This window comes from Andrographis paniculata, unplaced genomic scaffold (genome assembly GCF_009805555.1).
Source record: "Andrographis paniculata isolate CXL003 unplaced genomic scaffold, ASM980555v1 Contig80END, whole genome shotgun sequence".
Taxonomy (NCBI): Eukaryota; Viridiplantae; Streptophyta; class Magnoliopsida; order Lamiales; family Acanthaceae; genus Andrographis; species Andrographis paniculata.
Window position 1 is genome coordinate 3,366,260 of NW_026137618.1, and position 12,407 is coordinate 3,378,666.

The following is a 12,407-nucleotide window of genomic DNA, read 5'->3' on the forward strand; positions in this document are numbered from 1 at the left end:
TTATTGAGAAAACTCGCTTAAGTTTAACCCGGAATAAATATATGACTTATTCATTAAGTTGTGAATTTAGTTTGAGATGCTTGACATATCGTGCATGGAAGGTAACATTCGTTTATAGAAGACCTACCGTCATGATTCGTATGTAAAGTTTCTCATTATGTTGTGATGGTTTGAGTGGGCCAAGTGGGAGAATGTTAGTTTAATTAATTAATCACATTTAATTTTTGATTATCTTATATAATTAAAATAACCCTAAATTGTGGCCCACTTTTCTCCCATTAAGTCTATCACATTCAAAATATACGTGAGAAGTGGCAGAAAAATCGTGATGGACGGTTTTTCTTTTTAATTATAAATACTCTCACATACGGGTTACTAAACATACTCTCAGAAAATTAGAATACACCATCGCTATTTGAGAGTAAGGGTTTGGCATCATCTTCCTAGAGTTCCAGGGTTTGGCAACATCATCATAGGCTTCCAGGGTTTGGCAATATCATCCTAGGATTCCAAGGTTTAGCAACATCTTCCCAAGGTTTCAACCTACTGTTTGCTTGAAGAAGAAGATCTCACTAACAAATTTAAATTTTAACAATGGCTGAAGATTTGTTTAAATTTCGTTATTCGTTTCCGCTAACATATTTAATTTAAGAATTATTTCTAACAAAGACAACTCAGGTTCGGTTCAAGTTCAGTTGGTTCTGACATCACATATAGAGGGAGTGAATCTTAGTTGGAATCCAGATCGATTTCTCAACTAACAAGATGAATTCCCACACTAATTTTAATAATTTGCTGGAAGATCTATTATTTTTAGATAATTCAAATATTTGTAAATTGATTTCTTCTAAATATCAAGAGCAAAGTTTAATCCTATCAAGAGTAGTAAACTCGTGACCGTGTGCTCATTGTTCAAAATCCCAATGTCACTACATTTTGTCTGCAATTTCCCACGTGGTAAACAGAAAAGGATATTATCTCTCTCCACTACACTAGATCATAATAAAAGAAAAAAAAAAAATTCAATTCTTTGAGTTGTTCTTTGTGGGGCTGCCCACCGGAGACCAGAGATGCGTTTAACAATCAGCTGATAGCTTTTAGTTGTTAATTGATTTTGTTAGTTGTTAGTTGATTCAATTAGCTGGTTTGTCTAACTGATTCAATTAACTGTTTATATTATAATGTTTGGCAAAACAACGGTTTGACATTAGGCGTTTATACGTAAAATGACAATTAAGGACATTGATATGTTATTTTTTAAAATATTTAATTTTGTTCATTTTGATTTAAAATTATGAGATTTTTTGTTATTAATTATTGAAAATTATAAAAATATTATAAAATATTCATATTTATTTTTTAGATTTGAGAAAAATATTTTTATTAAAAAATCCTTCGTATATACTATCTCCGTCGGGCTTTCTTTTTGTGTGTTATATTTAAATATTAATTATTATATCACAACATAATACAAATTAAAAAAAAAAATTTGCAAAAATATTTTCATTAGTGTCTTATAATACTAATAGAAGGACAAGTAAAACATTATACAAATATAAGGATATTTTTAATGTTAAAGTAAAATGATGCAAAAGGTAAATGCGACTCTTAGAGAGTGAGGGGGGAGTATATTTTTATTATGTTAATTATTGTTTATTAATGATTAGTGTAAAATTTATCTAATAAAAAAATATATAAATGAATTAATAATATTTGTCTTTTCTATTTGATTTAATTTTAATAGATTTATATATTTTATAAACAAAATTATTTATATGTAATAATTAATAATAGTTACTATTACTTTAAATTTATAAAAATAAAATCATAATTTAATAAATTAAATATATTAAAAATAATTAATAAATAATGAAATAAAAATATATTTATGCATATAAAATAAATTAAATAAATAAGTTTAATGTAAATAAGGAATAAACAAAATTAAAGTGAAAGAGCTCTAAAAAGCTGGTACATTAGGTTTTTGGAAATTAATTTTTTTTATAAAAAAATTATTTCAAAAAGTTAATTTACCAAAAACAAAAATTATTTTTTTAATTGGTCAAACAATTAAAAGTCCCAAACACCCTTGGATATACACTCTTTTGAAGTTTTTTTTTTTTTTTTTATTTTGTTTATTAATAATAACTTTTAAAAAAAAAAATCATCAAAACAAATCACTAAATAAATCTATCTAAACCATATCTAAGAATTTTCCAACCATAATTTGAAATGTAATTAAAATTTGCAATCAATTTAGGGATACAAAATTAAATTTCGTGCGGATTCTTGCACATTGGACGAGATCTATTCTATTCAGTCAATTTATGGAAAAAAGAACTCTTTTATTCCTTCACTGAAAGTTATATGATGCAAACTTGAAACTAGGACATGTCACATGTATATGTTCTCACACATAAAATCTCTTACAAGTTGCTGCAAATACGTAACTTTTGGTGGCGGCTGCATTGCTAAATTTAATTTCAGCGTAATATTGAAATTAAAAAGCACACAATATTATTATAAACAACACATTATATATATATATTAATATAATATAAATATATGAACAAAGTTATAGTCTCATACCGCACATACAACAGTTAATTTTATATAATACATATATAATTATGAACAAACAACATATATCTTTGTTACACACAAGATGTATTTTATATAATAAGAACATGTGTTGTTTGTATATATTATGGGTGCTGATTTTCTACGGTGCTGAATTTTCTAAATCAGCACCATAACCATTCCCGGTAGTTCGGCAGTAGATAGTGTCATCGAAAAAAATAGAGTATATAGTCTTGAGCCTCGATCTGTTTGTGAGCTTTCGGTGATTGATTTTCTTCTTCAAGCTAAGCCGTTAAATCACCAATTTCTATGGGGTTGAATATGGCTGCTTCTATGTATTTCTTTATCCCTGTTTTCGAATATGTAAGTCCATCTGTGCCTTGATTGTAACATATGAATGAGAACCTTACAGCGTTAACTGCAAGCATCAGAAATTCCTTCGGCTTGCCCTTCATAGAAACCCATTCCCTATTTACTTCCATCCATGCATCCTCCGCGAGCTCATGAAACTTAGCCATTGCTTCTTCTTTTGATGCACCATAATCCTTCATGTAGCAATCAATTGATGAACTTGGAAATCCACTTGCATTTTGTTCGCGCTTCAAATTAAACCGATCGACGTAAATTAGTTATAAATTGATGATAAAAAAGTGTGCAGAGTTTTCTTACAAGGAGTATGAGAGATTAGATATAGGAAGTGAAACGTACTTCATAGCTGGCTATATCATTAATCAATCGAGTGTATAAACCGGCGGCCTCCACAATTTTAGGCCTCCTCAAGAGCCATTCGAATGCTTCCTTTGAGGCGAATTCCATACCCATCATGCAAGATGACAATGTTACCGGGGTTACACTGTCTACGCAAGCATTGGAAATACTCTCTTGAAATGTTGGTGTCTCACCTCCCACATACCACTTGGCTCTTGTAAGGTAACTCCTAATAGCAAATTTTAGCTTCACACAACCACACAACATAAGAATAATAATGATGTATAGTTCTTGGATGTTTTTTTTTTCTTTTTTTTGTCTTTCTTAATTGCATTTTAACTGCAACAAATAAATTAAAGTCCGTAAGATTTTCAATAAAGTTTGTGTAGCTAACGTAATTCTATCCCTAATTTTATCTCTAATGTCATTAGTAAAGGAAAAAATAGATTTAGAGACGAAATTTTTTTTTTACAAAAACGCTATTTTATTGTAGTGAGCAGTGGTCGCTAAATGAACTCCCTCGCACACACATACATGTGGATGAATAAATTAAGTAGGAGAGTGTGCTTACTTCTTCCATCGCATATGAACCTGCGAAGCTTCTGCCTTGTTTGGACAACTCCTGATCAAACTCTTCATAGGTACTCAAGACAACTTCGTAAATAATCTGCATATAATGTGGAAGCCTGCCGATTTTTTTTATATCCCACCTGAAAACATCACCAAAAAAAAAAAAGGTACTGAACTCAAGTGTTATTTGTTCACAAGGAAATGTTTTACCTTTTGTAATAAAATGAGATATACCTTTCTTGCAGAACTTCCAAGAAGGTTTTTGCTTCTTCAAGTGTCGCGTAACAATCACTCGTATCGTCTATTAGCGCCATTAGGATTATGTTTTTTGCAGTAAGTGATCGTCCAAGCGAGTATCGAGGTCTAGAAATGAATACCATAGCACAAAAATATATTTCCACCGGCCAGTCTCTTACATATGGAAGTTTCGACTTGAGGTCCCAGCCATTGTACCACCTGTGACCAGCCCACAAAACAGTTTGATTAATTCACCTGATTTTCTTACTTGCATAATATTTGATGAAATCATTACTTACTTGATGAATTCAGAGAGCTCTTCTCTATATAGATTCTGTACCAAGTTGAAATCTAATTTAGCTAGTTTTAAGAGCAACTCATTCTTGGATTCTTCTTTTTCGTAGATTGATATGTAATAATGTGCTTCGACTCTAGGAACACCCCATTGAAGTGGTTGGATTAGAGCTCGAGCTACTTTCTCGTTAAGAGGAGCTTCCAATAGTGGCAAGGCTTGCTTTAGATTACGGGTTGCGAAGAGATTGGCATTTTTTAAGATGTGTTCTCCTGGATACCTTAGATATGTAGCTTCATACAAACTCAGCAAACCCTTGATGTCATTCGAAAAGGCTTCCTTGAATGTGCCGTCATCATTTGTAAATTTATTGAAGACGCCTGTTTTAAGAAGCACCCAGCCGGTCATGTTAGCCAGCGGCTTAAATTTAAGATTAAGGAGGAAAATAGCAATTTTAGTATTTGTAAAGGACACCAATTATAAGAACTAGAGAAAATTGCAAAAAATATCCCTTGTGTATACAACATTATCCCTTTTGTCCTATATTTATCTTGCTGGCAAAATATATATTATACATGTTTGCAAAAGTCGGTATTTATGTCTTTTAGCCGCATGTGACGTTCACACCACGCACTGTCACGCGTGGCCAAATGATATAAATAACAACTTTTATAAACATGTGGGATATATTTTGCTAGCGAGATAAATACAGAACAAAAGTGATAATGAGGTATAATGGGAGATATCTTTTGCAATTTTCCTTTAAAATTACATGATCATATATCTCACTTGTCTTGGTTCCAATGACAATTTTGTATACTTTCAATAAGTGAGTGAGATACAAGACTATTTCATAAAGAATATGTTTGAGAAGGATCAAAGTAATAATGCATGTTACTTATGGGACAAGAATTGAATTCTTCTTAACAAATTAAATATGACATATATGGTAGAATTAGTGATTCCTATATCTTCAAGACACTATCTAAAATTAAGTGAAGCTTTAAAATATGCAATGAAGATCCGAAACAACATACCGCTAGGAGCATTGTAGCCATGTTGTCTGAACAATCGAAAATGCAGAGCAGTCGAAAAAAGGTCGCTGTCTTTATCATCCTCATTTTGCATCTCAGATTCGAAGATCTGTGCGATCTGGTCGTCGATCTCTTTCTCAAAGTGATAGGCCAATCCTAATCGCTCTATTGTGTCGATGAGAATCATCTTATCCTTTGCTTTACTTTCCTTGTTCATCACCGTTCTCCTCACCTTCTCCTTCAGTGTTTCAATGACAGCTTTGGTATGTGTTTCGTCTACCTGCAGCGCCACTTGATACCACAAGTTCAATCACTCATGTATATATATGCATCAAGAAAATTAAAACTCGAAGCCAGTAGGAACATAACCTGATTTGGGGCAGAAAACAAAGCATCATTCCAGAAACTTGCAGGATGATCCTTGGTTTGTCGGATAATCGGTTCTTCGAACACAGGATTGTCGCCGCGGTCGGAAACAGCCTTGGGAGTGGTGGTTCTAGATAGCAAGTACAAACTCCTATCATTCTGATGCTTTAACATTGTATTAAACTTCACAAGGTTTGATTCGTGCTTAGATTTATTTCCATGTAATGTAAGAAAGGACAAGGCTTCACCACTTTTCCCTACATAGTGAAAAATAGGTTTTGGAAAATCAGGGAGAAGAAAGCTCGAACAACAGGTAAATGCCATAGCCATCAAGTTTTCTTTTCTTGATTATAACATAGGGAATGGATGAACTTGAAGATGGTGTTTTTTATAATACTGTCTATATATAATTGATGGCCGTCTCAGATGGGTGTACTAATAATTCTGTTCCCTTATTTTTTTAATAGTATTTTTGAGATAAAATAATAAATAATATTGAATGTATTATTTTTATTAAAATAAATATATAATAAAGAATAAGATACAAAGTCAACGCACCTGAATTCTCAATTTGTTAAATGACTTATTGTATAGAATATTAAATTTTAGGTATAATGTTTTTGAAAGACAGAAAAAAAAAAAAAAAAAAAAGTAAAATAAATAATAAATAGGCAACAGCACGTTTTGTGCTCTAAAATCTAAATGAAAAACTACTATGTTGTTTTGATGCTCTGTTCTTTTATTCTTTTTAAATATCAAATTCTCTGTTATTTAAATTAGGGTGTGTTTTTTTAGGATGTTACGAGTAAATTTGGGTTTAAATTTGATTTTTATTTGAATCTTGAAGTAAGTTTGAATTTATGTGTTTTTTTTGTATTTGAGTTTATATTGGGTTTGGAGAATTTTGATGTGTATTGATTTCATGGTAATTAATATAATAATATAAATATGTATTAATTTGTATAATTTGATTATAAATTTATTTTATATCTATATATATATATAGTATAAACTTATATTTATTTGTGTTATAAAAAAAAATTATTCTCTAAAAAGATTAAGAAAAAAAGTAAAAGTAAAAAAAAAAAAAACCGACAGCTGCGTCGTGTCCCTTCAAAACCAAGCAGTGCAAGTTTGGGCAGAAACACTGAGCCCAAACACTATGTTTCTGCCTAAACTTGGATTGCAAAAACACACCCGTGTCATATATATATATATATATATAATAAACTTAATAAAATAGTAAAAGGAAATATAAAAAAAAATTGTGTTTGGAATTATGAAGAGCTTTATAAAATATTTTAGTATTACATTTCATAACCGATCAATGCAAAAATAAGCATATATTAAGATCACATGTAGCGAAAACATTTGTAGTTTTATTCCCTTTCGACTAACAAATATTGTCTTCTTACCACCAGACACATTAAGTACAATGTGAGTCTCATCTACTTCCCCAATGCAATCTTGAAAATATGACCAATACGGCTATCATCTCTAAAATATTCTTGAGCATCTTTGAAATTACTATAAATAGGTCTAATTATTTCAATGCCTAATTATCGAACAACCTTAAGACTATGAATATGCATAGATATTATCTGCCAAAAATTTTGAAATCTTTCTTCTAACTCTCTCACTGACGAAGCATGTCCAATCATGTATATAAAAAAAAAACACCTACAAATTTATGTAGACTGACATTTTTTTGAGTTGATTCCAATCCAAACTTCATATTAAGGTTGTTGGGAATTTTGGTTGTTTAAGGCCTAATCCGACAAGTCACTCGATAAATAATTAGTTGGCCCACTCTGTAGCCCGATCCACCGGATTGGTCCAAACCCTTTAACCCAAATCCATTTACCCAAACCCACTTTATCCTAAAAAAAGTTAGTTAGGTTGTTGATTTGGTTAGAATCATAAGTGAGTTGGTTATGGTAAGTTAATATAAAAGAGTGGGCTTAGGAGTGAATTAAGTGATGTGAGATCAAGAGTTAGAGATAGAGAGGGTGAGACCTTGAGGGAGAGGGAGAGAAACCGATAGGTTCCGGCGAGTGATTCTGGTGAGTGTCAAACCCTTTCTGATGGCCGATTCCGGTGGCGTCGAGGTTTAGAGTGACGCGCCGACCTCTACCTTGTGGCGGTGTTACCTCGGGCCATTCTCGCACCATGGACTGAGCCGAACGTCGCGTCCCTAACACCGGCGAAAGAAGATCGAAGTCGATCGAAGGTTTCGTCGTTGCGGAAGGAGTTCCGGAGAAAAGGATTAGAGTTGCTGTTATTGGAGGCTGTTCGTTGGTTCCTCACTGCCTAGCCGCTGGTTCACCGGAGGAGGTGCAGTCGCTGCACGGAGTTGCCGGAAATCGGAGGAAGCTGATGTCCGTCAGAGAGGCCGTCGTCGTCGGCGGCTTCGGTTTTTCAATTGAAGAGAATTGAAGAAATCTTTCTCCCAAATTTTCAATTGCCAGAAGGAACGAAACAGGGAGTTTTGTTTTTCTTTAATTCATTCCTAGGTCCTGTTTGTTTGGTTATTTGATTTCCCAATTTCAATACCAAATTATGCTTTGGTTTAATTTCATTTCGATTTCTGTTTAAAATGTTTAATTTGATTTGAATTTGCTTCCGCTAGTTCATTATCGTATTTTTATACACGAAGTTTGTTCGATAAATCCAAAGGATTCGAGAATAAATTCACAACAAATATTGTTTTTATACATTTACAAATAAAAATTTATTTGACCAAAAAATTTAAAAAATAATAAAATAAATTTATTCACATTCAATGAATTGCCCATAAATCAAAGTTATTCAAGATGTATATATATACATATATCATTATTTCATTTTAAGATTTTTATATCCTCAAGAGAAAATATATGACTCATAACGGCTTCCAATTCATTTTCCCTAATATAGACAAATACTTCTATGTATTGTTTGTTGACAAGTACTCGTAATATCAAATTATAAACATCAATCAAATGTACCATTGCAGACAGATCTTTAAGCATTTTTAGATAACCATTCAATTTAGGAGTATTATTCTCTTTCACAACTTCTGATTGATTCATACTAAAATCCATTAGTTGTCAATGGATACCTGAAGTCCAGTTTTCTTCTCATTCTTTTTTACTTTCTTTCTTTTTTTTTTATGTTTATTTTGTGTGCTCAGTTCTTTGTCAATTTCTATATAATTATCACTAGCATCCATCGGTGAATCTAAAATCAAATCTTCACCATTAGCAAGTTGTTTGTTGCTTTCATCTTCACTTGGCTAAAAAATATATTCACCCGTAGCAATTACATCTTTAAAATATTTTTCCTTCAAATCTAGAAATTTTGAAGGAGCATCTTTAAATATGAGATGCTTTGATTCTTCATGTATACGTATATATAAAGAAAAAAATACATATAATAAACCACTTCCAATTACTTATATATTTAAATAATTAAAAGTGTCACGTAATTTAGCTTTTGAAGTCCATATCTCTTGTGTTGTGATTATTGTTTTCTTTATAGGATCTCATTCAATTAGATGAAAAATTAAAAAATTAACAAAAAATATAAAATTTGAAGATGAAGATAGATATTTGCACTGCAATCAATAACGGTGTTGGCAGCGAAAACAGTAGGAAAATCAAAGAGGAATGCAAAATGAAAAGCAAACATAGATAGAGAAAAATCATTGCAAAGGAGAAAGAAATTGATCAATGGTAGCGGCTAGGTTTATGGTTTGTTATAAAATTTATTATTATTTTTCATCGGAATAAATTTTATTATTAAGGATAAATTTGCAAATTTATTGTCAAAATTGTTTTTTTTTCTTTTTTTTTTTCAAAATCACATCTTAAAGTGCTTCTAAAAAAACACTTTTGGAGTCCAAAATTTGCTCCTACTTTTGATAGAAAGCCAATACAAATAAGATTAATTGCTTTTTTTTAAGAAGTAGAAGCCAAAAATATTTTACAAAGTCTATCCAAACAGGGCCTTAATCTTTATTCAATCTTGAATGATCTAGCACCTATTCATCCATATACGGAATTTGGCTTAGCACCGGCCCAACTTAAGGGGTATCACACCCATCCATACCTCTAGATTTTGTTCCAATTTAGGCTTTTGATCCACCTCTAACCTTGTTTTCTAATATTAAACCGGTTGCAATGCCTAGATATTCTTTACTTTGTCAATCGCATCAAGTCATTCACTTACTTATTTGCATAATTATCATTGTTTTTCTATTATCCCATCTTTGTATGAGTCCATATCATTTCACGAAGCAAAAATTTAATCCATTGTGGCAACAAGCTATATAAGAAGAGTTGTAGGCTTTAGAATAAAACACTTATATGAGACTTAGTTGATATGCCTTTAGATAAATATCTATTGATTGCAAATGAGTTTCCAAGATGAAAAACTAATTATGATGGGTCCGTTGAGCATTACAAGACTCATTTCGTTGCGAACGGCTCCACATGTATGGTTTTTCAAGTTCAATTCAGTTTTCTCTCAATTTAGATTTACTTTCAATTTACATGACTCTGTTTTGTTTATATGTCGAAGTTCTTATGGAATCGTTATTTTACTTTTTTATGTTGATGATACGCTCGTCAATGGGGATGACCGATCTGGTATATCTGACCCACAAGACTACCTTTTGCAGCATTTTGATATGAAAAATCTTAGTCACCTTCGTTATTTTTGGGGTCTTGAGATTTTTTATAGTTCCAATAGGGTATTACATGTTACGGGCTAAGTGTGCTTCTGATTGGTTTTCTTGTGATGGTCGTACTAAATGCAAGACAGCCCCAACACCCCTCGACGTTGGATGTTGCCTTACACTGATGGATGGCACTCTTCTTTGAAGATCGTTTTCTTTATTGTCAGCTCGTTGGGAGCTTGATTTATTTGACAGCCACTTGCCCTTACAATGCCAACGATGCCCACTTGGTTAGTTAGTTCATGCAGTTCTACGTATTCTCTGTTATTTTTAAGGGAAGACGATTTCATGGATTACACTTCTCAAACCAGTTTCTTTAACTCTATTTGGTTATTCCGATGTTGATTGAGCAAGCATTAATCCTATAGATTGTTGCTCCACCGCTAGTTTATGTTTTTTTCTTAGCGATTCTCTTGTTTCCTTAAGTACCAAGAAACAAACTATCATCTCTCATTTTAACACTGAATGTAAATATTGTGCCCTTCCTTACGCTACTTCAAGTTCTTGTGGCTTCATTGGCTATTTGTGGACCTTAGGGTACCTCAGTCATCTCTTATTGATCTGCATTGGAACAATGGGATTGTTATTCAGATTTCTTACAAAAATATTTTTCATGAATGTATTAAATATATTGAGATTGATCGTCATCATGTTCATCATCATGTTGCTCACGAAAACTTGGAATTTTGTTCGGTTTTCTCCCACGATCGAATTGTCTTGACTAAGTTACATCATCCTGCTTCATTTCAGTCTCTTTTGCACGAAATCAAATTGGATTCTACATCCCTACTTGAATTTGATGGGATATAAAAATATTTATTTTATTTTTGTTATTTATATTTGAATTTATCCGTTTTATACTATACTTATAAATAAGGTTTGACTTTATTGTTAATAAAGTATTATTTTCTACCTAAAAACTAACAATGAAGTTATAGCCATAATAGATAATTGTGCCCAATATTTTTTTTATAAAGGTAAATTGGATAAATATCCATTATTGTATATTTTTCCTTGATTGTAAGTAAAGGATGAATTCGGCACGCTCTATCATTTATTTATAATTTATTGATATTTCTTTAAATTTTGAAGTATAATTTTTTTTTATATTTATTTATTTATTAGGAAATATTCTATTTTTTTTTATAATGTGAAAATTTACCGCCGCTACTCGAGGTCACGAGTCCATCCCCATATACCACCAAGACATCTGTTACGGGACAGGAATATTCAAGGAAACACTGTGTTTATTTGGGAGATTGGATTTCCAATCCACTATTCATCTCATTTTTTTTTTTCAAAAATATCAAATCAAACACCTATTTTTATTTTTTATATTATACTAAAAATTAATTTTACATTCAAAATATCTCATCAACACCTATTTATATCACATCATACAACTATTCAAATTCAAAATTTTTACTATTCAAATCCCAACTCAAAATCTAACTCCCAAACAAACACACCTTAAGTAAACAATGTATGGCAGACAAAACTTAGACGTGTCAAGAGTTTGAAATCCTCGTACCACCAAGACATTCGTTACGGGACAGGAATATTCAATTTTGGTATTATGTCATGATGTCCTCGCATTATAGTAACAGCAAAATTCTAAAATTTTAAAATAGTCGGAGAGTTCAAATAAATAAATAAATAAATTTGATTTATGTCTCATATTATAAATTTTAAAAATATATGTAATACCGAGAGTTGATAGAGATGAATTGGGGAATATGTGATACCCCGTTGTTAAATAAAGATAAAATAGATTGTATAAATTACTCATGTCAACAATATCTGCATTTCTTTTTGGTAGCTATTAAATTGATTGAATAGAAAACGTGATGGAATGACTAGCGGTGATCCGTGGGGTCAGTCTAATTCTGAAACGCGACTTAGG

The 12,407-nt window shown here is 31.5% G+C and overlaps 1 protein-coding gene across 2 annotated transcripts; it reads right to left on the reverse strand.

Moving 5' to 3' along the window:
• Positions 1-2,603: 2,603 nt before the first annotated feature.
• Positions 2,604-8,202, reverse strand: LOC127241134 ((-)-5-epieremophilene synthase STPS3-like). 2 transcript variants are annotated; one of them, XM_051260044.1, is made up of 8 exons: positions 7,804-8,202; positions 5,791-5,917; positions 5,425-5,701; positions 4,395-4,767; positions 4,093-4,314; positions 3,860-3,998; positions 3,289-3,534; positions 2,604-3,179 (listed from the first exon to the last, which is right to left on the reverse strand). In XM_051260044.1, the coding sequence occupies exons 1-8, from the start codon at positions 7,956-7,958 to the stop codon at positions 2,865-2,867; spliced, it is 1,854 nt and encodes a 617-aa protein (XP_051116001.1). In that variant the 5' UTR covers positions 7,959-8,202; the 3' UTR covers positions 2,604-2,864. The 2 variants fall into 2 exon arrangements, with proteins under 2 accessions (XP_051116001.1, XP_051116000.1); XM_051260043.1 differs by lacking the exon at positions 7,804-8,202 and having other exon boundaries at positions 5,791-6,141.
• Positions 8,203-12,407: the final 4,205 nt, after the last annotated feature.